The 26,059-nt window shown below is 38.6% G+C and overlaps 2 protein-coding genes across 2 annotated transcripts in view; both read left to right on the top strand.

Annotated features, from left to right (window-relative positions):
- Window positions 1-11,505, top strand: part of ST13 (ST13 Hsp70 interacting protein) — a 31,561-nt gene extending 20,056 nt beyond the window's left edge. The window contains exons 8-12 of the mRNA XM_047065665.1: window positions 2,717-2,819; window positions 4,686-4,802; window positions 6,073-6,121; window positions 8,295-8,428; window positions 9,442-11,505. Coding sequence (XP_046921621.1) covers window positions 2,717-2,819; window positions 4,686-4,802; window positions 6,073-6,121; window positions 8,295-8,428; window positions 9,442-9,570 — 532 coding nt within the window. The 3' untranslated portion in view covers window positions 9,571-11,505. The remainder of the gene's footprint in view (window positions 1-2,716; window positions 2,820-4,685; window positions 4,803-6,072; window positions 6,122-8,294; window positions 8,429-9,441) is intronic.
- A 3,855-nt stretch (window positions 11,506-15,360) lies between these two features.
- Window positions 15,361-26,059, top strand: part of SLC25A17 (solute carrier family 25 member 17) — a 45,711-nt gene continuing 35,012 nt past the window's right edge. The window contains exon 1 of the mRNA XM_047066745.1: window positions 15,361-15,525. Within this exon, the coding sequence (XP_046922701.1) occupies window positions 15,472-15,525 (54 nt within the window). The 5' untranslated portion in view covers window positions 15,361-15,471. The remainder of the gene's footprint in view (window positions 15,526-26,059) is intronic.

Here is a 26,059-nt window from a genome sequence, read left to right as displayed (position 1 = left end):
TTTTGTGAGGATAATGTTTACAGAAAGTAAAGTTTGGCCACTAGATATGTTCATTGCCTCTGGGATAGCATTATTTCTGTCATTTCATTGAACAGAGTTAGAAAAACATTTTTTAAATAATGATTTTAAGGAAAAAAGTTATGAAACCTTGAGTTTATACTGATATTTTCAATTAAAATTCAATATTAAATGTTTTCCCTTTTATTTTGCATTTTTAAAATTTATTTTTTAAATTTACATCCAAGTTAGCATATAGTGCAACAATGATTTCAGGAGTAGATTCCTTAATGCCCCTTATGCATTTATCCCATCTCCCCTCCCACAACTCCTCCAGCAACCCTCTGTTTGTTCTCCATATTTAAGAGTCTCTTATGTTTTGTCCCCCTCCCTGTTTTTATATTATTTTTGCTTCCCTTCCCTTATGTTTATCTATTTTCTATCTTAAAGTCCTCATATGAGTGAAGTCCTATATTTGTCTTTCCCTGACTAATTTCACTTAGCATAATACCCTCCAGTTCCACCCACATTGTTGCAAATGGCAAGATTTCATTCTTTTTGATTGCCAAGTGATACTCCATTGTATATATGTATGTATGTGTGTATATGTATATATGTATGTGTGTGTATGTATACACACACACACAGACACACACACACCCCACATCTTTATCCATTCATCCATCGATGGACATTTGGGCTCTTTCCATACTTTGGCTATTGTTGATAGTGCTACTATAAACATTGGGTGCATGTGTCCCTTCGAAACAGCACACCTGTATCCCTTGGATAAATACCTAGTAGTGCAATTGGTGGGTCGTAGGGTAGTTGTATTTTTAATTTTTTGAGGAACCTCCATGCTGTTTTCCAGAGTGGCTGCACCAGTTTGCATTCCCACCAGCATTGCAAAAGAGATCCTCTTTCTCTGCATCCTCGCCAACATCTGTTGTTGCCCGAGTTGTGAACGTTAGCCATTCTGACAGGTGTGAGGTGGTACCTCATTGTGGTTTTGATTTGTATTTCCCTGATGATGAGTGATGTGGAGCATTTTTTCATGTGCCGGTTGGCCATCTGGATGTCTTCTTTGGAGAAATGTCTATTCATGTCTTTTGCCCATTTCTTCACTGGATTATTTGTTTTTTTGATGTTGAATTTGATAAGTTCTTTATAGATTTTGGATACTAACCCTTTATCTGATATGTCATTTGCAAATACCTTCTCCCATTCCGTGAGTTGCCTTTTAGTTTTGCTGATTGTTTCCTTCACTGTGCAGAAGACGCTTTTTATTTTGATGAGGTCCCAATAGTTCATTTTTGCTTTTGTTTCCCTTGCCTCTGGAGACGTGTTGAGTAAGAAGTTGCTGCGGCCAAGATCAAAGAGGTTTTTGCCTGATTTCTCCTTGAGGATTTTGATGGCTTCCTGTCTTACATTGAGGTCTTTCATCCATTTTGAGTTTCTTTTTGTGGATGGTGTAAGAAAGTGGTCCAGGTTCATTCTTCTGCATGTCGCTGTGCAGTTTTCCCAGCACCACTTGCTGAAGAGACTGTCTTTATTCCATTGGATATTCTTTCCTGCTTTTTCAAAGATTAGTTGGCCATACATTTGTGGGTCCATTTCTGGGTTCTGTATTCTGTTCCATTGATCTGGATGTCTGTTTTTGTACCATGCATTTTTGACACTATTCTCTTAGACTCAAAATCCTTATCTATAATGTGTTTACTTGTTATTCAGTAACATACATAAAATTGTTTTTACAGTCCTACCTTAACAATAATATACTCCCTAAGCAAAGTTGAAAGTTTTTGTGTCTGTTGCAGTTTTTATCCTTAGAATATATCCCAGTTAAGATATACAGTCAAAATACTGTTTTAAATTTTTTTTTAATGTTTATTTTTGAGAGAGTGTAAGTGGGGGTGGGGCAGAGAGAGAAGGAGACCCAGAATCTGAAGCAAACTCCAGGCTCTGGGCTGTTGGCACAGAGTCTGACTCGGGGCTTGAACTCATGACCTGAGTCAAAGTTGGACGCCCAACCAACTGAGCCACCCAGGTGCCCCTCAAAATACTGTTTTAAAAGTTATTTGACTTTCCTGTATGCCATATGCTCTGTGTGATAAACAGCTGTTTTTTTTGTTTGTTTTTCTCTGTGGTCAGGTTTTGGGGTTACTTTATTTCTGTCTTTTCTGATTTAATTTTCATCGTTCACATGTATAAAACCCTTCTGTGTTTAAAGAGTCAAAACTGAGTTAACAGGTATACCCAGAAAAGTCATTTCTGTTGTTACCCCCCTCTACTCCATTCTTACCTTCTCCCACAATCTTTTGTTTCTCCTGTCAATAAAATGTGTACACATGTATTGTTTTTTTGCCTTTATAGCATACTAAATATACATTATGTTAATTCCATTTTTAAGGAGTTGAAATCAGATTTCAAATTTGAAAATTGTAGCTCTACATAATTTGAAAAATTTTATGATATTTTGAATTAAAGTAATTTTTTAAAGTTTAAAGTATCTTTTAGAAGAGCAACTTTATAGTTACCAAAGAGGAAATTAAACTTCCAAGTTTTTATAGAATAGAACATAGTAATTGAATTGGTTTGTGAAAATTTATACTTCAGATATTTAATTTTAAATTTGTTCGGTAACTTTTTTTTTTAACGAGGAAGAAAGACACCATGCCACATAAGTGGATATGTATAAAATGAATTTAATCTGTTTCAGACTTCTGGGCCATTGGGAAGAAGCGGCACATGATCTTGCCCTTGCTTGTAAACTGGATTATGATGAAGATGCTAGTGCAATGTTGAAAGAAGTTCAGCCAAGGGTATGTTAAAGTACAGAAAGGGAATGTCATTAACTGTGATGCCCTGTGGCTCTAGTACTCAGCCCCTTGCAATAATTTACCTGTGGAACATACAAAGAAACAGACATTTGGATGTTTTCATCTGTTATCACTGACGTTTACGCTCACCTCTGGAAATGTCATTAGGTTGTAATGCCTTTATTTCTCTTGCTGTATTAAAGCAAACTGTTACTTTGGTTTGCATGCCTGCAATAGGCTTATAACCAGAAAATTAGAAATGGGAAAGGGGGCATCAAGTTTATAGCAAGGAAAAAAAACCGAAAACCTGTAAAATGTGACCCAAGGTTGTGTCCGGTCTTTTTATGTTGTAGGTATATGCAGCCCTGTATAAAGCTTGAGGGCCTTGTGGAAGTAGCAAGTTTCATCCTTTTAAAAATAATATTAAATCCAAAAACTAAAATGATTGTGTTTTAGTATATGTGCTGCCGAAGCGAGCACTAAAATGATTGTGTTTTAAAAGACAATTGTTGGGGCGCCTGGGTGGCGCAGTCGGTTAAGCGTCCGACTTCAGCCAGGTCACGATCTCGCGGTCCGTGAGTTCGAGCCCCGCGTCAGGCTCTGGGCTGATGGCTCAGAGCCTGGAGCCTGTTTCCGATTCTGTGTCTCCCTCTCTCTCTGCCCCTCCCCCGTTCATGCTCTGTCTCTCTCTGTCCCAAAAATAAATAAAAAACGTTGAAAAAAAAATTTTTTAAAAGACAATTGTTAAGATAATTCTTTTAAGGGGTGCCCAGGTGGCTCAGTGGGTTAAGCATCAGACTTCAGCTCAGGTCATGATATCATGGTTCGTGGGTTCGAGCCCTGCATCGGCCTCTGCTGTAAGCACAGAGCCTGCTTTTATTTTTTAATTTTTATTTATTTTTAATTTTTTTTGAGATAGAATCTTAAGCAAGCTCCATGCTCAGCACGGAGCCTGACATGGGGCTTGATCCCATGACCCAGGGGATCATGAGCTGAGCCAAAATCAAGAATCAGATGCTCTACCTTCTGAGCCACCCAGGCACCCATAGAACATGAGATTCTTTAATTTTTTTTTTTTTAATATTTATTTATTTTTGAGACAGAGTGCTAGCAGGGGAGGAACAGAGGGAGAGGGAGACACAGATTCTGAAGCAGGCTCCAGGCTCTGAGCTGTCAGCCCAATGCCCAACATGGGGCTCGAAATCAGGAACTGTGAGATCATGACCTGAGCTGAAGTCGGATGCTTAACCACTTGAGCCATGTAGGCACCCCAAGATTCTTAAAAAATAATCATAAACGAACGGACGTAACAATTGAATATGACTTCAAATTTGTTTTCTGAATAAATAATAGATTCCAAATATTTGGCCCAGGCTATGTGCTAGTGCCTGGTACGTATATTTTCTCTTAATCTTTACAGCATTCTATAAGACTTAAGTATTTCTCTTCTCCTGCCCACCATCCCCTCAGTTTATGGATGCGAAAACTTAAGTATAGTTAGACTGTTGCAAATAACTGGTGTGTATATTCTCAGTCTCTACCTTGCCATGGCAGGCATCAGGCAAGAATTGTGCAATTGGGAACCTAATTGTCATCCTTGAGTAGTTACTTGTTTGAAATTTATAACCTTTCTAACTTAGAATCTCATCCTCTTTCCTTTATTTCACAGTGGACTTGTTAAAGTCTGAGTATGTAAGGTATTTTCTTACAAGGTAAATCTGTCATTCAGAACTGTGTGTGAATTTAACACCTCTCCACAAAGAAAAATGATTCTTTAACGAAACTGGTGGTTGGGTTGCACTTACTCAGCTCTTAAACATTTTTCTGTGTGTGTGTGTGTGTGTGTGTGTGTGTGTGTTTTTTCCGTAGGCCCAGAAAATTGCTGAACATCGGAGAAAGTATGAGCGAAAACGTGAAGAACGAGAGATCAAAGAAAGAATAGAAAGGGTTAAGAAGGCTCGGGAAGAACATGAGAGAGCCCAGAGGGTAAAGTTTCCGTAGCTAAACCATCAAAGGGAAATACAGTAGATTAGAGTTTTAGGATATCATTCTGATTCTTGGCTCTTAATGCTGGCTGCAGTTCTGTGGGCTGATACTACTTACAGAGAGTTTTCCTTCCTTCTTATCTAATTTGTAGGGATATCTTTTGTCCTTAAATTCTTAAGTGAGCTTATACATCCCCAGTATGTTGTGTCCTCCTAAAATTCATGTTGTGTCCTCCTAAAATTAGGGATTTTTTTTTTTTTTTTTTGGTCGGGTAATTAAAACTTGTTAGTATTATTTGATTTCTTGTGGATGCTTTCCCTGATTTGTTGTTTTACGATTCCTCCTGTTCCAGTGTGGATTCATAGCTATTTAAAATAGACTATTTTTTATTTTTAGTTACAAAGTCATAAAACTTAGATGAAAGAAAAGTTACTCGTAATTCGTCCACAATATTTCTACTGTTCTTGTTTCTCTTAGTTTTTCTATGTTAGCTTTTTGCATTTGATGTTATCATCTTCCATCTAGTTATTTCCAACAGTTTTGAATAAAAGGATGTAAAGCTATAATTACGTAACATGACATCCTAATTTTTCATCACTTAATACTGAATATTAATATTTAACAAAATTAATAAAGCTAATTTATAATTGAATTTAATAAAATAATTTAACACAATAATAAATGCTTTTAAAGCATCATGCTTAATTTTTAGGATTACAGTTTATAGTCGTCAAAAGTAATTTTTACAATTATACATCCTTGATGAGTTTATGATTGGTTATGAGGAAAATTTGTATTTTCTTTGTTGGAAATTGCAAAAACAAATCAGTAAAATTCTGGTAGTATTAAGTTATGTGGAGAGAGTATGGAAAAGACGAACCTGAGAAACAAAAGCCATTGGCAGTCTTCATCATTTAACCATGTGCTTTCATTTTAGAGTTTTAACGTTAAGAATTTACACTTTGCATAAGCATGGACAGACGTCAATCAGTACTGTATTGCTTTCCAGTTGTTAGGTGTTTTTTTTCCTACCCCAAATAGAGGTAAAACACTAGACAGCTCTACTAAAAGTAATGCTTCTTACAACCTAGCTAGAAAATTTTGGAGAGGCAGATGGGGCGTGTCCTTTAGTCCAGTATTGCCATTTGAAACTTGTCATTCCTCTAACTAGCTGATTTTACAGTTTTTTGCATGGTTTTGCAGACTCGTAACCACTACCACCACCACCAGCCCCCCCATTATATAATTTCTTTCTTTCTTTGTATTAAAGGAGGAAGAAGCCAGACGACAATCAGGAGCTCAGTATGGCTCTTTCCCAGGTATTTTTAAAGAAATTTTAAAACTATTAGTATTGTAAATAATCGGAAAATATTCTGAATTGGGGCTCAAATAGGTCTATTATATTTAGTACTATTAGTCCATGGAATACTGAAAAAAGTCTTTAGAATGTTAGCCTCTAGAAAGTTTCATTCTCATTTAAAAATGTTATATTAGTGGAAATAATATTATATTAATTATTTTCCTCACACTTTGAGCAGTATATATATATATTTTAAGAGAGTACCCATGCACGCTCATGTGAGGAGAGGTGGGAACGGGAAAGAGAATCGTAAGCAGATTCCACACCCAGCACAGAGCCTGAGGTAAGGCTTGATCTCACAACTTGTGAGATCATGAGCTGAGCCCCAAAATTGAGAGTCAGACACTTAATTGAGCCACCCAGGCACCCACCCCAGAGCAGCTAACATTTATTGAGGTATGAACATTGTACTTTAAGAGATGGAGTAAGAGTTGATTATGATGTATTCTAAATATTTCTAAATTGTCACAATTGGATTTTATTCTGTTAAATGTTGATATTCACGAGATACTAGGTAAAAGCACTGTATGAAATTATTATTCATAAAAAATATTTTGAGTCGAGTGTAAAAATAATATAAGCTCTTTTTTGTAAATGTCAAATGATTAGAAATTACTACAGGGACAAAGTCTTCAATGATAGCAGAGGCCTAGCCTATATGATACAGGTAGAAGAACAGTTAAAAGGGCACTGCAGGAACAATTTTTGAATACTTCCTGAACGAGACAGTGTGAAATTTAAAAACCAGGAAGAGATTTTTTTTAAAGTTTGTAATTCTAATGGGGAATCTGCTGCCTTCAGCTGTTCTAATAGTAACCAGCTTTCTCTGAAAGAAGGTTTACTGAGGCAGCTACACACCCCCTAATGGGTGTATGCCACTGGCTGCAACTTAAGTTCCATGGTCACAGGCTAGAAAAGATAGCCTTTATTCTGAAAGGTCATGTGCCAAGCAAGTAAAAAGAAAGAACATCTATTGCGGATGACTTTCTGTTTGAAGAAAAAGCAAGAAAATGCAGTTCATAGCTTACGTTCTGCTTAAAATGTCAATAACTTTATATCCAGTATCTTTGCTTTAGAGGAAAACCACTAGTGTAGATTAGTACTAGAGAAAATTTTTTTATTATGTGGATTTTATTGTCTAGATTTGACAAGCAGGCCGGTTAACTCTTTTTTGTGCTGGACCAGTTATTTTTTTTATGGATAGAAACTACTTGAAAGTGAGTAGGGGCATCAACAGAAGCTAGTAGTTTTTTTCCAGCTTCTTAGATTCTCTTACCTGTGATTATTAGCTACTTATGGGAATGTTTTAAATTGTTGAGCCAAGAGGAAATGACTTCGTTCTTTGTGTTTTTTCTTTATGATGGCTTATGTGTAGTCACCCTTGATCTGTAAGATACATTAATGTAAAGTGTATTCCCTTATAGATATTTATGTTGGTATAATTGTGATTTCATAATATCTCCAGTAGACATAAAAGGTGTATGTAGTGAACAACTGAGTAGAAGATAATTTGTGTTTATAATCTAAAAATATACTGGGAGATTGAAATCTTTTTGCTAGAGTATTGATTGTCCTCAGTGTAAAGAAGAAATACCAGGAGTGCTTGTTAAAAATGCAGATTTTCACTTTCACAGATTTTGATTGTGTCTATGGTGGAGATAGAAATCCACAGCTTTTTAAAACAAGCATTTCATGTAGTTCTTGAAAGAATGCTCTACAGGAATACAGTTTAAACAGAAACAACTAAAGTCTTACAAATTAGAACTTGGAATTGAAACACATAGTATTAAAAAGAGAAAATAAGATGACTGAGATGACTTTATTTGTAATTCCAGGGACTGTTTTAGCTAAGATTAGTTTCTTTCTTTAACAGTTTTAATTACTAGGAAAAAATAAATGCAAAAGGTAGTAAAGTTGATGTACAGCCTTATTTTTTAGGAGAAAATTTGAAGGTAAAATTCTCATTTGCATCCAGTTAGAATGTTAAGACTACTTTGTGGTTAGTAGCCCCCTTGTTCTTTTTGCATGCACTTGTGAGTGTGTGTGATTTTCATTGGAAGGAAATAGTGTGCTGTCACTACTTGAGAAAGAATATGGCTGGTGTCTTGCAGTTACTTCATTTATTCTTGCAGGTGGCTTTCCTGGGGGAATGCCTGGTAATTTTCCTGGAGGCATGCCTGGAATGGCGGGGGGAATGCCTGGAATGGCAGGAATGCCTGGGCTCAATGAAATTCTTAGTGACCCAGAGGTTCTCGCAGCCATGCAGGTAAGACTTGGAAGAACAAAGTTGGGCCTTGTATCCCTAAGGTATTTCTTTTATTCATTCTAAGTAGAGACAAAGGTTACTATGTTAGACATGTTTTACTTGTCAGAATTACCAAATAGCTCATTATACAGTTCTACTGTTCATTTTTTGTTTCAGAATGAGTAGCTTAAGTTATTAAAAATAATAGTTTGTAGTATAGTTTGTAATACGGTTCTGTAATACTATTAGTCTGTAATAGTTTGATTATATCCAGATGTCTTTACCTTATTTATTTATATTTCAAGTTTTTATTTAAATTCTAGTTAGTTAACATATAGTGTTATATGTAATACTGGTTTCATGAGTAGAATTTAGTAGTTCAGTTGTCCTTTTTTAAAAAAAAAAATTTTTTTTTTTTTTTTTAGTATTTTTTTTGAGACAGAGAAAGACAGCATGAACGAGGGGGGGTCAGAGAGGGAGACACAGAATCCGAAGCAGGCTCCAGGCTCTGAGCTGTCAGCACAGAGCCCAACGTGGGGGTCAAACTCATGAACTGCAAGATCATGACCTGAGCAGAAATCGGACACTTAACCAACTGAACCACCCAGCCACCCTTAGTTTATTTTGAGTAAGAGAGAGAGAGCGCGCGCACGAGCAGGAGAGGCACAGAAAGAGAGGGAGAGCACGCAGCTTGACATGGGGCTCGATCCCACAAACTTTGAGAATATGACGTGAGCCAAGGTCAAGAATCAGATGCTTAACTGAACCACCCAATCATCCCTAATTTAGTCGTCCTTTTAATCAAAATTGTGTATGCTTTTTTTCATTATCTAGTTAAAGTGATATAATTGGTGTTTGACTTTGAAGTGCACATTAATAATATTTATACTTTGGGGACTTGTCCAAAATTCCATTTAACTTGTCTCTGACAAAATTGTCAAGTTTAAATAAAGAGATAAGATTTAGGATAATAAATGTTAAACCACAGAACTCTTTTAAACACTAAAAAAAACACATTACCTTTTTTTTTTCAGGATCCAGAAGTTATGGTGGCCTTCCAGGATGTGGCCCAGAACCCAGCAAATATGTCAAAATATCAGAGTAACCCAAAGGTTATGAATCTCATCAGTAAATTGTCAGCCAAATTTGGAGGTCAAGCATAATGCCTTTCTGACAAATAAAGCCCTTGCTGAAGGAAAAGCAACTTCGATCACCTATTGGATGTCGCAATAATACAAACCAGTGTACCTCTGACCTTCTCATGGAGAAAGCTGGGGTGCTGTGAAGATAATCCCTACCCCTCTGCCCCACATACAACTGAGACATTTTTCAGTGGTTTGCCATTAGGGTTTTCATTCAGATGATGTTTTCCTACTAGGAATTACAAACTTTAAACACTTTTTAAACCTTAAAAATATTTAAAAACATATTAAAAGGGTGTGTTAATCCCTACATTTTTCTTTACTAATCATTTCAGTTTTTTTCCTTTGGATTAATTGGGCAAGGAAGATACTTCAGTATGGAAGATTTGAAATAAAGGCTTATTAGCGAGAGGCAAATATAACATTTAAATAGATTAAGTTTGAGTTGGGTATATGGTTACTGAGGCATTTTGACTTGTCTTTTTAAATGCTTTATTTTTTAAACATGATTTATTTCAATAAAACCATTGGGACCACCAGTATTGCAGTAGGACCTGGATAGGGGCCGGAAGTTCTTGGCAGGGCAGCAGCAACCTTTCTCCTTTAATATAGCATGCACACTTGTGCAGATGCATTTAAATCTTACACTGTGGTGAAGGGATGATTTTTATAATGCTGCAGTAGAGTTGGATTACTTAGCTGTGTTCTTGTGTGATACAGAAAATAAATGTTTCGTATTATTTCCACACGGGAAATAAGGGAATACTTTTCTTTTTGTATTTCTGTGTTTAGAATGACCTTTCCTAGTCAGAAAATGGCCCATCTCATTGTGTGTTTTCTACTTGTTTTTGCCTCCCCATCCCCTTACTCTTTTTGGGCTAAAGATTGTCCTTTTTCACTGGCACCATCACTAATATCATTCACAGCATAATTGTGCAAGCATATGTAATGCTGGGTTTAATTTAATATGTAATACATATAATGATTATGGAAGGTAATATCCATAGCAGCTGTAGTTTCTTACTTGGCCAACAGATTTCATATTTAAGTGTTAGGTTTTCACTTCAGTGAAAGCTTATATCAAAAGATGTTGGAAGGAGGGATTCCCTTTGTGTTCAGTTCTCTACTTAGGAAATACCTATTGCAGTTGGAGTTTATCTTACATTATTCGTCTTCATATTTTGGAAAGCATGAGGTTTGACTTCATTGGTACACTACAGGGGAACTAAACTTTTTGGTCCAACATGAATTATAAAATTGATGAGATCCATGGTTCTTCATTGTGGAGTTGATGGTATTATTATGAGTCATTGTGCTGCTATTCATCTCTTAAATAGTGCACCATATCCCCACCTCTCCTTTTTCTCCCTCCCTCTCTTCAAGGATAAAGAAATGGTAGATTTTCTGCTGTACATTCAACTCTTACATTAATTAAGTCCAGGCACTGTACCAGGAATTGCTAGGTTTCTACCTATCTTTCAATTTAAAGTGGCTGGTGTTTAAAAACAGTTTCAAGGGATGAGACCCTCTGTACTTTGCTTATTTGAAGAATCCGTGGTAGGAGCCAGTAAAAAAATTTCATGGAATACATTTCTGAAATAGCACATTTCCGGAGTCATAAGTGAGTTGATTCAGGTTCTCATCCTTTGCTGTACACAAACAGATAGTAATGCATCTGTTATATAAGTGAGAAAAGGCTGTATGCTAACTGAGCATGCTTTTTAAACCCTTTAAAAATACTCAGCATATAAACTTGCGTTTGAGCTTGCCAGTGTTTTTTTGTTGTTGTTAATGTGTGTTCTCTCAAAATTTCTAATGTGTGCTGTGAATAACTCAAGAAGACCAGTTCCTTTTGGGTTCCTTGTTTGATTTACTTAATTATATATTACTTAAATACATTCTAACATTGCAAATAGTACCATAAATGGGTAAAAGTAAAATTGGTCTTCAGAAAAATGTGTCCTGTGCTTTTAAGTTCCACAAATACAAAGTATTCATTTTCATAGAAACTCAGTATCATTTCTAAACCAGAAGTGTTTTTTTCTTGTGCTAACAGTGCTATAAGAAGGAAAAGTAGGTTTTTTTTCTGCTTAAAAATATATAGTTAATGGATTTCTAGCTACATTAAAAATAAACTATGGTTTCAAACTGGATATTGACCCCCCCACACTTTTTTTCCCCAGTACATGTTCTGTTTATTTTATGTCTTTAGCACTCACCTTAAGTTATTTGCTGGACACAGTAGGCTTTAGTTCATAAAGTGCTGTTACAACAACTTCATAAGAAAAATTAGATGTTAAACAGAGCTTTACTTTTCTTTCAGGTAGCAGTCCAGAGGTAAGCTGTTCTGCCATACTCCAAAGGCTTATGGAGTCCCAAAAGTGTCTGTTCTGATGATCATCTTCTAGCCTGAGGAAACAGGAGAGGGCGTCAGGGAAGCACATACTGAGATACTGAGACTGATCCACAGAATTAACATTTTAATGACTTCTCATATTCCATTGGTCTTTTTTTTTTTTTTTTTTTTTGGTCTTGAGACCATATTTAGCTGCAAGGAAAGCTAGAAAGTAATAGTCCACTGCTTTGTGGTCATGTACCCAATAAAAAAACTACAGAAGAAAAAGTTGTTACCTGGGGTAACAGCTAGCAGGCTGCCACCTTAGGATATGCTGGCCTAATTGGGATAAGGGAGAAACAACATTTTAGAGGTTTGCTAATACCTAACAATGCATCCAAGTATGTACTTATATCAGGTACACTCTGTGCCAGGTGCTCTGTAATCAGTTTGAAAGCATTGACCCCATTCTGGTAATGACCATGATGGTAAGTGCTCTTATTCCCATTTTGTATAGATGAGGAAACTGAAGCACTTAAAGTAAGTTGCCCAAGCTGGAGCCCGTGAATGGCGTAGTTAAGTGCCCGACTCTTGGTTTTGGCTCAGAGCATGATGTCAAGACTCAAGTTTCAGCCTTGTATCAGGCTCCACTCTGACGGTGCAGAACCTGCTTGGGATTCTCCTCCCTCTCTCTGCCCCTCCCCTGCTCATTCTCTCTCTCTCTCTCTCTCTCTCTCAAAAATATTAAAAAAAAATAATTAAAAAAAATAAATTGCCTAAGTTAACACTCCTGCTGATTTGTGAAGCTGATATTCTCACTAGTCTTGTTCTTTAAAGGTCCTCCTCCTTCCCTTGCCCCCAAGGTCTTCCTCTTAAATTCTATGCCCTGCTGCCCTCTGGCGAAGGTTGCTTCTTGCAGGATTGTTCATTACTTCAAAAAATTGGAAAGAAATTTGAGGAGGATTGGCTAAATAAGGAATATCGTACATCACTGGGTGTACTGATGTGCACACCCAACAGGTTTCTCCGGATAGTAAGGGATGTAGCATCGTGCTTGAAGGGCTTAGAATGCTTGTGACGCCCAAGAATGAGGACAAGAAAAAAAAGGTTTAAAAATCATGCAGTAATTTTAAAGTTTAGTATTTACAACCAATATAGCATACATACTTGCATAGTTCAGGGAGGAAAATAACCTGAGATAAACAGGCAACAAATCCTAAAATAGCCACTAAGCTTTTGAAAGAGTAAACGTGAAATTGGTGGTTTTAAGTCTCTTGGCAATTCAGTGACACCTTTTGTGTGTAGTGCTGGTGGAAGTGTAAATTCAAAATTTTCTATAAAGTTGTAAGAATTTTGACATTCTCTTTAGGTGAAAGTAGCAAGGAGGTAAATAGAACTAGACATGTATACGGTTCTGAAAATCTAGTTATCTGGTATATAATTAAAATGGCTTTAAGTACTCCCCCAGATCACTAACATTGTCAGGTTGCAGTGTAAGTAACTGGATCATAAATCTGCTGGTGTAGAAGCACGATACATGAAATAATTTCTGGATAGGTTCCTTTTACTCATTTTGTATTTGATGGCATGGGTGTAAAAACACAGAATTTCTTGTATACTATTTGTATAGTGGGAGACTTGATAGTTCTGTAATTCAGGAAGCCCTCTTTAAAGAAAATACGTCATTATGAATACTAAATTAGGTGTAGAAGTGAATGGTTAGAAAAATTGCAAACCTCAAAATCACAACTGCAGAGATTTAATATGTGGTATAACTATGCAATTACTACTTTTTTCTTTTTGGCTGTATACTCATGACAACGATTTTGTAGTGTTTTCAGTAGGATAGATAACGCTATCTTGATCAAAATATTTTTGAACGTTGGGGATGCAAAAAAATACACATTGATATGCTACCTTCTCTGGGTTGGTGCCCTACAAATGGGAGTTCTGATGAATTCTGTTGTGTTTACCAACATAAAGGAGAAGTATTCATAAAATGTTTGTGAATATGCTACATGGTCTGGTATATTCTTGACCGAGAGCTTCCAATTTGGTAAGTCCGTGAAAACCGAGTCTTCTGCTTAAATTCTGCAGGGACCAGCCTATTCTCATTTGACCTTTGGACCTGTGCCTTTCTGTTGCCATATTAGGGAGTGGGGAGAGTGTTCCTAGAAGCCATTTCTACAACCAAATATCTAGCAGTAACTTAACCATACATACAGATATCACTGAATTCACCTGTGTCCCAAATTAACCTTTCACTTAGCTTGTGGTCACTAGCACCTTCCTAAATGAAGGGAAGATCGTAACCAGTACCGGTTAAAATATTTCACGCAAATTTTGTGAAAACATGACCAAAGAAACATTGTTCTTTGGGCCCTCTCCCAGGGAGTAAATACGATAACGCATAAAGCATGGAGCCTGGCATGTAGTAAACACTCAAGAATTGAGGCGCCTGGGTGGGAGTTCAGCTAAGGTCATGATCTCTTGTTTCCTGAGGAAGAGCCCTGCATAGGGTTCTGTGCTGACATCTCAGAGCCTGGAGCCTGTTTCAGATTCTGTGTCTCCCTCTCTCTGCCCCTACCCCACTCGTGCTCTTTCTCTCAAAAATAAGCATTAAAAAAATTCTCATAGTGGGTATTAGAAGGGTAAACTTGCTGGTACTGAAACTGACAAGAGACACATGGGAATGACATCCCAGTAGAGTTCAGTTGGAGTCCTGAGACATCGTGTCTCACAGTATGACCTACGTTAGAGATTGAAAGTGGCTTCTGTAGTTCTATGTAGTTTGGTTCTTCACTTGACAACATGTAGTTATTTCTTCAGTATTTTATGAAGTACGTCTACATAAATTAGCTTTTGTAATCCTTACTGCAGTGGAGTTGTATTAACTAATTCTATCACTTAAAGGAGAAAACCAAAAGGGTGAAATGACTTTACTAGTTGCTAACGAGTATGATCCCACCTGCATCTAATCACTTTATCTCCAGCTCCGTTTTGTTTTCCCAACACCCCAGTGTTTTTCAGAGTGCAGAACCTTGCCCAATCAGTATTTCCTTTTGGACAAAATGTGACTTTAAAAATACTGTCGATAGAAAATACGAGTTAACTCGCAGGTAAGCAGGAAGATTTGAGTCCCCATCTTGCCTGATTCCGGCCTGTCTTAACGGAGGGAAGGTGGCCATCTAGGCCTCCCTAAGTCCCCATGTTGAAGAACAGCCAGTCAGGTCCCGGGAACGTGAGGGCACTTCCATCAGACCCAGGGCGTGGCTACCAGCTTTCTGCCTGTCCTGCTGCTCCGCATGATTGGGCCAGCGCTTCTCTGCCCCGCCCATGCAGGCCCCGAGGGCCAATCAGAGCCAAGGGGCGTCCCCAGGCCTGCCTTTCCCCTCTTCCAGCCCAGTGGCTTCCGGCGGGGAGACAGCGTGCTCGCTAAGACCCGGAAGGGGTTGTTCCAGAGGAGGCGGGCCTGAGAAGGTGGAGCCTGTGGCGCTCACATCCCGGTCTCCGGCGCTTCTTTCCTCTCTCGGCTAGCTGCGGCGCCTGAGGGAGAAGTGTTGCTAGGTGTGCGGGGAGCCGCAGCAATGGCCTCAGTGCTGTCCTACGAAAGCCTTGTCCACGCTGTGGCCGGAGCCGTGGTGAGGCGGGGTCTTCACGCCCGGGCCACTGCGGGGTGTGGCTGGGGGATGGGGATGAGAGGGAGAGGGTGGGTTGATATCTGCAGTCGTGACTGTGGGACGGAGAGCAATGAGACATAGGCGAGAAGATGCTGGAACAGTTTGGGGTGAGGGCCAGCACACCCTCCGCCCCTGGCTGCCGTTTTGGTCTCTTCGAAAGTATCTGGGATATAGACAGCGATTGTCCCACATACCCACAGGGAGCTTGGAAGAAAATAACTGCTGTTTTCTTTGCCTTCTGAAGTTTAAAGGCCAACCATTTCCCTTAAAGGCCACCGCACACATATAAACTTTGTTTCCTTGGATTGGAGGAAAACGTAGGTGTGAAGCTGTGTTGCTTAATCACATGCTTACCTGTAGTCTGTTTTCACACCATTGCGGCAGAGAAGTAGGATATCTTTGGCCAATATAGGCAGATGATACATTTTTTTTAAAAATCAAGATTAGGGTTGCCGTCCAGGTGTGGTTTACTATGAGTATGTGCGTGGTTCTTGGGTTTTTGGATGTCTCAGTTCTATTTGACACCACTCCCTTTTCCTTGAAACATTCCACTCCTGGCTTGGGTAACTTACTCCGCGGGTTGTCCTCTTTTTCCTCTGGCTTCCCTTTCTCAGATCCTTTTCTTGCTATCAACATGCACCTTTAGCAGTTGGAATCACTGTGACTTCAGAGGAATATCAGCGTCCTCTCCTTTTAGCGTGCAAAACTTTGCTGAGAGCTCACTTTTCTGTGCACACTAATCAGGATTGAACCCCAACTCCATCATTCGTTAGATAGGTGACTTGTAAACTTCACTTTCCTAATCTCTAAAGTAAGGGTATCGATACCTACCTCACAGACTTTTTTTTTTTTTTTTAACGTATTTACTTTTGAGAGAGAAAGACAGAACATGAGCGGGGAAGGGCAGAGAGAGAGAGAGGGAGACATAGAATCCAGAGCAGGGTCCAGGCTCTGAGCTGTCAGCACAGAGCCCAGTGTGGGGTTTGAAGTCCCCAACCGTAAGATCATGACCCAAACGGAAGTCAGACGCTCAACCGACTGAGCCATCCAGGCGCTCCAGACTTGTTTTTTTGAGTTAGTTGACACAATACTTCATGGAAGTGCCTGTTTCATTTAATTAAACCAGAAGAGCCTTTCAGCCAGTGCAAAGGTGCTGAAATGGAAGCTTGCTTGACATGCTCTAGGATGGTCAGGGAAGCCTTATGTGTCTGGGGTGGAGGGAACAAAGGGGCATAGGCTTCAGGGGACCAAATTGTGTGAGACTTTAACACCGACTGGGAAAGAGAGCTAACTAGTTATTGGAGGCTTTGAGCACCCGGCAACTTGATGATTTACATTTTAACCATGATCACCCTGGGTGCTCTGTTGAGAGTAGACTGTAAGGGAGTAAAGGTGGGACACAGGGAAATTGTCAGGGGGCTGTGACATCATTCCAGGCACGAGATGATGGTGGCTTGGACCAGGACAGCAGCAGTGGAGGTGGTTAGCAGGGATCATTCACCTGGAATATATTTATAAGATAGAGCCACCAGGGTTTGGTGGTGGATTGGATATCGGGTATAAGAGAATGAGGGTTGGTTGGCTCCCAAGAGCTTTTGGCTTGAGCAACTAGAAGCATTTACATTTCCTGAGATGTAATATAACTATAGTACCTCTATTACAACCTCTTCACTATAACTGAACAGTTTCTGGGAGAAAGATTGGTTTGGGACTTTGGATTCTGTTTGAAATGCATAAGAATCGTCATGAGACTAGATAAGTGCCAACTGAGAAAGTTGTGAGCATGCCAGCATTAAGAGATTGAGGAAGTAAGATAGCACCAGCAAAGGAGACTAAGGAAGGGCCTGTCGGGTAGGAGGAAAACCAAGAGAATGTGGTGTTCTGAAAGTCACATGGAGAAAGGGGTTTAGATCAACTGGGTCAAATAAGATGAGGGGTAAGAATTAACCATTGGACTTATTAACTTGCTCATCAATATGATAAATCCAGTGGTTAATTGACAAGACACATTTTGGTAGATAGTGGAGTGAATAGTTGGAGAGCATCTAAGGGAAAATGGGAAGATGTGGAAGTTTTATTTTCCTTTCTTTCTCTCAGTGAACGCCATTCATTCAGCACTTTCACTGAGTGCTTTCTATGTGTTATGTACTGTTCTAGGTGGTAGAAATATAGTGGAGAACAAAGTTTTTTTCTTCATGAAGATTGCATTCCAGTGGGGGAGTCAGACAATAATTGAGTCAACAAAATAAATTAAATAATTTGATAGTGTTAAGTGCTATAAAAGAAAATAAGGGTTGGCGAATTTTCTCTGTAAGAAGGCAGATGGTAAATATTTTAGATTTTGTGTACAGTCTCTGGTACAGGTACTCAACACTGCCGTGATAGTGTGAAAGCAGCCATTGACAATAATAAGTAGATGAATGAGTGGCGCTGAGTTCCAGTAAAATTCTGTTTATAGAACAAAGCAGTGATTGGATTTGGCCGGAGGGCCATAGTTCTCTGAGCCTTACTATAGAGAGTGACTGTAGGTAGAGGTGATATATCTCCATATAACCTACAAAGACATTTCTGTTTTTTTGTCTCCTTGTTGCCTATTTTTCTCTTGTTACAGTTCTTTTTTAAAAATTTTTTTTAATGTTTTATTTATTTTTGAGACAGAGAGAGACAGAGCATGAACGGGGGAGGGTCAGAGAGAGAGGGAGACACAGAATCTGAAGCAGGCTCCAGGCTCTGAGCTGTCAGCACAGAGCCCGACGCTGGGTTCGAACTCACAGACCGTGAGATCATGACATGAGCTGAACTCGGATGCTTAACCGACTGAGCCACCCAGACACCCCTCTCTTGTTACAGTTCTGCTTGAAATTATGCACCCTGAGTTTGCTAGGGTTTTTCTTTCTCCCATTAATGTAAGCTCCCATTAGATTATCTAATACTTTTTAAGAATAATTTTTTTCTCTTGCTTTCCCTCAGAGTAGTAATGTTCCTAGCACATATCTGGGAAGTTGGATTGTGTTTTGTTATTTTTTTGAACTGTCATGCTTAAGGGTGTTCTCAAACTTTTGCTTTCTTTTTTTTTTTCAAATCCTTGTGTTAAGATTAAACATGTAATGCAAGTGCTAGTTTCTTCTGGTTGCTACTAAAGGGAAAAAAATGTCACCACAAAAATGTCGCTACAGTTGATAAAAAAAAAAAAAATGGCATTGCGTTTAGTGCTATAGTACTATGGTGGCTTGTGTTTAATTAAATGTCCTGAGCATAGTGTTCAACCAAAGCTTTGAGATGACCAAGGAAAGTCCGCTTAGCATAATGGTAAGAACACTTAAGTGTTGATGTGCCTGACTTGAGCCAGGCCGCCTGGGTTGGAATCCTGGCTCTGCCTCTCATAGCCGTGTGACTTGCCTAAAACTCCAGGCAAGGCTGCCTACAGTAGTTGCTTCTTCTCCCCCAAAGGATTATTGGACTGTTGCTTAAGATGTTGATTTACAACCTTTTTGAGTTGACATGTTTCATGTTTATTCACTTCCAAGTTCTACATTCTCTCATCAAGTATGACGTTCTGCATATACACACACACACATTTTAAAAATTAAAATAAATTAATGATTTAGAGTGTTTTGTGGCACACATTGGGGTAATTGCAGATAATCTCGAGTATTTGAAAATTAGAATTGTTGGGGCGCCTGGGTGGCTCAGTTGGTTGAGCATCCGACTCTTGATCTCAGGTCTTGATCTTAGGGTCGTGGGTTTGAGCCTCATACTGGGAGTGGAGCCTACTTTAAAAAGAAAAAGACTTTTACTATTTCAGGAGGATGCTGTAGCTCTAATTGATGACTATTATATGATACAATTAGTGGCCTCAAACATTTCTCAAAATAGTGAGTATAATTAGATTCATAATTTTATCTTTTTGCTTCTCATTAGATTAGTTTTGAAAAATAGATTTTATTTGTAGAAATGTGGATTTGTAATTAAGGGAAATTTTATTAACCTACTCTTCACCTACCAATTTGAAGAATGAAATTGGTTAGAATTGCCTAAATGAGGTTTAGACACTGAAACAGACTTTGTAATTGAAATGCTAGTAATTAATTAGGACACTTCTTTTTTCCCTGTAGTTAATTTTAATTTTATTTTTTAATTGCATAATTTATGTTAAAAAAATTTTTTTAACATTTATTCGTTTTTTGTTTTTTGTTTTTTGTTTTTTTTGAGAGATAGAGAGCAAACAGGGGAGGAGCAGGGAGAGACATACACACAGAATCTGAAGCAGGCTCCAGGCTCTGAGCCACCAGCACAGAGCCCGATGTGGGGCTCGAACTCACCAACCGTGAGATCATGACCTGAACCTTAAACTGATTGAGCCACCCAGGCGCCCTGTGTAATTTACATGTTGAAAGAATCACATTTCATTGAGTAAATGCTGACTATTAAAAAATTCAGATCATACAGAAATATAAAAGAGCCCTCCTCCTTTCTCCTTCCACTTTACCTTTTATTGCTTTGTAACACAGAGCCCAGGCGCACCTATCTTTAGAACTGTGTAAGAAGGCTTATTCCAAACATTTTTCTCCAGTTGGTATCAGAAGATAAAATTAGGTCCAACTGCCCAACTCTGTGGCTCAACACTTAATATTATTACACTGGACGTTTTACCGTATAGACTCAATTCCTACCTTTTAGAAGTAGAAACCAAGTAGAGGAACTTTTTGGTTTGTTGTAAAAGACCTTCTAAATATAAAGGTCAGTGAAAGAGTCCCTGTCCTCAAGAAGCTCTTCTTAAGTGTATAGTAGAGGTACTACACGGCCCCTGGTGGTAGTACTAGGGGAGAAGTGGTGGGCTGCATTTGTGAAGGTGATGGGAAGCCCCCAAACTTGATGTATTCAGGCCCAGTCTTGAAGGAAGAGTGGGAGTTTCCTAGGCAAAATGAAATAGGAGGGTGATAAGAGACTTTTAGAACAAAAAACGTGTTCACAGGTCCTTGTGTAAATCAGCGTGTGGGGAATTTCGAGTTCTGTTTCTTCAAGTTTTCCTCATTCTGTTTTCTCTGTTTATATACAAATAAGCATTTACAAATAGATTTTTTTGTTTGTTTATATAACTGGTATTACAGAGTTGCATATCCTGGGTTTTTTGGTATGTTTATTTCAGAATATAAAGCATATCCCCATATGTATGAAGGTTCTCTGGTTGCAAACTGGAGAAACAGACTTTGAGTATTTTAACAAAAAAAAAAAAAAAAAAGAAGTTTATTGGCAGGCTTTTTAGGAGCTCCCAGGATCAGTGGGCAGGCTGAAGACTTGAAGTAGGAGAGAACCATCATTTTCCGAAAAGATTTCTGAAGCAATCCCTGGAGAGTGTTGGGCGCTACCACTGGAATCAGTAGATGTTGTCCCTCTACAGCATTCTCAAGATTTAAAGTCATGGGAGAACCCCAGTTAGTTGTGCTCAAGATCATGTGCCGAGTCCTTGACTGTAACAGGTGGGGAAAGGAAGGGTCCGGCAAAAGGAACCTTCAGGGGCTCTTCAGCAGGTGTAGTGGAGGGTGGGCATCTAGATTTACCATCCTACCAAGATTGTACACAGTGGGAAGAGGTAAAGAAAATCAGGCTGCCCTTAGAAAAAGGAAATGATGCTGTGTGGCCCAAAACATCAGATATCCACTATATCATGTCATTAAAAAAGACTTCAAACAGCATTTTTTTTTAATATAAAATATTTTATCATGTAAGTGTTCCATAATTTATGGTCATTTACATCATGTCTAACTTTAACTGTAGTAAACATTTGTACAATGTAAATGTTTTTGGTTTTTTTGTTTTTGTTTTTATTGTTAAATTTACATCCAAGTTAGTTAGCATATAGTGCAACAATGATTTCAGGAGTAGATTCCTTAATGCCCCTTACACATTTAGTCCATCCCCTCTCCCACAGTCCCTCCAGCAGCCCTTTGTTTGTTCTCTATATTTAAGTCTCTTATGTTTTGTCCCCTTCCCTGTTTTTATATTATTTTTGCTTCCCTTCCCTTATGTTCATCTGTTTTGTATTTTAAATTCCTCAAAAAAAAAAAAATTAAAAAAAAAAAGGGGGGGGGGCGCCTGGGTGGCGCAGTCGGTTAAGCGTCCGACTTCAGCCAGGTCACGATCTCGCGGTCCGTGAGTTCGAGCCCCGCGTCAGGCTCTGGGCTGATGGCTCAGAGCCTGGAGCCTGTTTCTGATTCTGTGTCTCCCTCTCTCTCTGCCCCTCCCCTGTTCATGCTCTGTCTCTCTCTGTCCCAAAAATAAATAAACGTTGGAAAAAAAAAAAAATTTTTAAAAATAAATTCCTCATATGGGTGAAGTCACATGATACTTGTCTCTCCCTGACTAATTTCGCTTAGCATAATACCCTCTAGTTCTATCCACATAGTTGCAAATGGCAAGATTTCATTCTTTTTGATTGCTGAGTAATACTCCATTGTATATACCACATCTTATCCATTCATCTGTCAATGGACATTTGGGCTCTTTCCATACTTTGGCTATGTACAGTGTAAATGTTAATGTGACCTCCCACAACCCTGTTATGAAGAATCTGTAGGATTGCTTAGTTAAGCGACTTCCCTGATGTCACTCATTAATTTATAGATGAGAAACAAAACGCTGTGTTCTGGATTCAGTTTAGTTAACTCATATTCTAACTTGTAAAAAGTTAGTAGCCTCACAGGGTTTTGTGAATGTTAATAAAATAAGTAAGATAGCTTTTATACTATCTGATACATAATAGGGGCCCAATAAATGGAAACTATTAATCATTTTGTGCACAACTCTGTCTTTTAAATTTATTTATTTTGAGAGAGAGTGCATGCATACGCTCACCCAAGTGGGTGAGGGGCAGAGAGAATCCCAAGCAGGCTCCACACTGTCAGCACAGAGCCTGATGCAGGGCTTCATCCCACGAGCCATGAGATCATGACATGAGCTGAAATCCAGAGTCAGACACTTAACTGACTGAGCCACCCAGGCTCCCCCACAACTATGTTTTCTAATTTTCTGTGCATCCTAACTTGTTTGAGTTAGTTAATTTCATGTTATATTTAATAATAATATTTAGTATTTAGAATTCCCTGACTTTTTTAAGATTTTTTTTTTTTTAAGTAATCTCTACACCCAGCGTGGGACTTGAACTCGCATCTCTAAGATCAAGAGTCACATGCTCCACCAACGGAGCCAGCCAGGTGCCCCTAGAATTCCCTGACTTCTTAAACCCCTCTCACATCTATTAACAACCCCTAGATAGGCATTGTAACAAGTGGTTAAAAGTGTGGACTCTGAAACCAGACTGCCTGAGTTCAGACTCCAACTCTGTCACTTACCATCTGTGTGACTTTGGGCATGTCTCTCAATCTCTGCCTCAATTTCTCATCTATAGGAAGGGGAAAATAATAATAATACCCACCTAGTAGGGTTGTTTCCGAGGCTTTTGGACAAGTATCTTTATTCTCTTACAGAGACAGGAAAATGGAAACAGGGATGTTAAATGATTTGGCCAGGGTTACCAATGAATTGGTCATAGGCAGAAGGCCAGAATCCAGGCCTTTTCTCTCTGCTATGCCTAGCTGCCTTCTCTTCTTGTCTCATTCCTTTGTGTATTTCAAAACCAGGTTAGATTATCAGAAAACAAGTGACATTAAATATTACGTATACACATGTATAACCAAACTGGAGGCAATTGGACACTAATTGTTTATTGGGAGTACTTTTTTTTAATGTTTTATTTTATTTTTGAGAGAGGGAGCGTGAGCGGGGGAGGGAGATGGCCCGAGAAAGAGGGGGACAGAGGATCCAAAGCAGGCTCTGTGCTGACAGAGAGCTGGCTTGAACCCACAAACTGTGAGATCATGACCTGAGCCAAAGTTGGATGCTTAACAAACTGAGCCACCCAGGCGCCCCTTATTGGGAGTACTTTAAACCACAGTTCTAACAATTCATATGTTCAGTTCTCTTTGAAAGGGTTTACTTTTCCACAGGTGATTGATTCACACCCAGATTTTAAATCTAGTGGCTCAGATTCCCATAGAATTAACTTAGGTTAGTATGTATCTGAGGGTATTATGTTACTTGGTTTAAAAACCTCAAAAGGAGGTAATTGGAGAAAGTCATTATCGTATTATCTTTACTTCCTAGCTTGCTGTTTTATTTCATTTAGGCTTCTGCTAAATCATGATCGAATTATTATATAGTGTTTAGTCTTGAAGACTTCATTGCCTCACTACCCACCATCCGAAATATATCTTGATTTCTTAGTAAACTTTTTTTAAGATTTAATTTTTTAGAGCAGTTTTAGGTTCACAGCAAAATGGAGAAGAAGATACAGAGATTTCCCATATACCCGCAGCCCTCACCCATGCATGGCCTCCCCTATTATTAACATCCCCCCCTGGAGTGGACATTTGTTACAGTTGATAAACCTGCACTGAGACATCATTGTCACCCAAAGTCCATAGTGCATATTAGTGTATATTCACTCTTGATGTTGTACATTCTGTGGGTTTGACAAATGTCTGATGACATGAAACCAGCATGAGAGTATCATATGGAGTACTTCCACTGCCCTAAAAATCTTATGTGCTCTGTTTATTCATCCCTCCTGACCCCCTTAATAAACTTTTCAGCTAACAGGGTCATTTCATTTCAGTTCTCCTAATCTTAAAGATTCTTATGCCATCTTTATGGAAATTATTTTTCTAAATTTGCTTCTTTATGCTTGAATCAGAAAAAGGTTAAATAAAGGAAATTGTATTGCCATACATACAGTAGTTTATAACTTAATTTTTTAAAATAAATGTGGTATAGATGCTGAAAAGTTTTGGAGTAAAAATTATCAATGTCATCTTGGGTCATTTATGTTTTCTTCTGAACCTGAGTTTTCTGAGCTTACTGGGGTTCCCAGAGAAGTAAATGTGGTAACACTTGTGGAGCACCTAGTGCAGTATCTGGAGAAGTGTAGTAAGGCCATAATTTATTTATTTTTCCGATATATTCTTGTAAATATAAATATAGTATTTGTACCCAGTTTCAGAAATTAAATACAAGTGAAGTTTGTTCTCTCTTCATATGACCAACTCTGTCCTTTCACTTATAGAAGGTAATCTCACCTTTTATTCCCTAGATAAAATAGAGGCTTCTTGGGATGAGGTTTCTCACTTTCCATTTTGTCTTATTAAACAATCAATTGCAGTTGTACCCATATCTCCTATATTCTGCTGGCCTCAGGAAAAACAGATACATCCAGTCTCTGCTACCTTTGATCTTGACCCTTCCCCCTTACTCCATCCCCAATTATGTGTTAGGACTTTACTCCATTAATTTTCACTTCTTTCCTATAGCTTTAACCTCTCTCCAGTGTTTGCTTCCCTTCAGCCCTCAAACATGGTTAGCCCTGTCCTGTCATACCAGTCTGGTCTGGAGACTTGCCTTTTTCTTTTTTTTCTTTTCTTTAAAAAAAATTTTTTTTTTAGTTTATTTTTTGAGAGAGAGAGCAAGCGAGCAAGGGAGGTGCAGAAAGAGAGGGAGAGAGAGAGAATCCCAAGCAGGCTCCATGCGGTCACCACAGAGCCCATGCAGGGCTCAATCTTAGGAACTGTGAGATCACGACCTGAGCTGAAATCAAGAACTGGACGCTTAACTGACTGAGCCACCCAGGCACCCCCTTCTTTTTTTTTTTTTTTTAAGTTTATTTATTTATTTTGAGAGAGAGAGAATGTGCACACAAGTGTGTGAGCAGGAGAGGGAGAGAAAGAGGGAAAGAGAGAGAATCCCAAGCAGGCTCCGCACTTCAGCGTGGAGATTTAATGAACCATGAGGTCATGACCTGAGCTAAAGTCAAGAGTAGGATGTTTAACCGACTGAGCCACCCAGGCTCCCAGAGACTGCCTTTTTCTTAGCTGCTGCTGGTTCTCCTAAGTTTACTTAAAGGATATTCTGTACTTACTACCTCTCCTACTCATCCAGGCTAACCACTGGAACTACTCTTCCAGAGGCCATCACTGACTTCCTAACGGTGACTTTTTTCATTCTTACTTGATTGGACTTTTTAGTTATTATTTTATACTGTACACTCTCCTACCTTCTTGAGGTGTCTTCTGAAAGAGTAGTTATTCTTTCTTTTTTAATAAATAAAATTACAGTTGTTCTTTTGGAAGGAACTTAAGTAACCATTACTAATTTTAGGGTCCTGATTAATATTGAGTTCTAGTGCTAAAAGGTGCTATAAAAAGGATATAGGAACCAACATTTGTTGAGTGCCCAATGTGTACCTGGTATGATGCTAGGTGCTTTTTATTAATTATTTCTCACTTCTCACAGCAATCCTTGATAATTATGTATTGGCCCTAAAATTACAGATGAGGAAATTGAGGCATGGAGATTTGAAGTTATTTATAGTATGTACTATAACTGGGACCTGAACATTGGTTTGTTTTATCCCAAAGCTCATGCTTTTTCCCATAAGACGCTT

This window comes from Lynx rufus, unplaced genomic scaffold (genome assembly GCF_022079265.1).
Source record: "Lynx rufus isolate CCGP_SWC_20201006 ecotype Redwood Valley unplaced genomic scaffold, mLynRuf1.p SCAF_7, whole genome shotgun sequence".
In the NCBI taxonomy this organism is placed as follows: domain Eukaryota; kingdom Metazoa; phylum Chordata; class Mammalia; order Carnivora; family Felidae; genus Lynx; species Lynx rufus.
The sequence above is the reverse complement of the archived record's forward strand: the minus strand, read 5'-3'. Positions and strand labels throughout refer to the sequence as shown.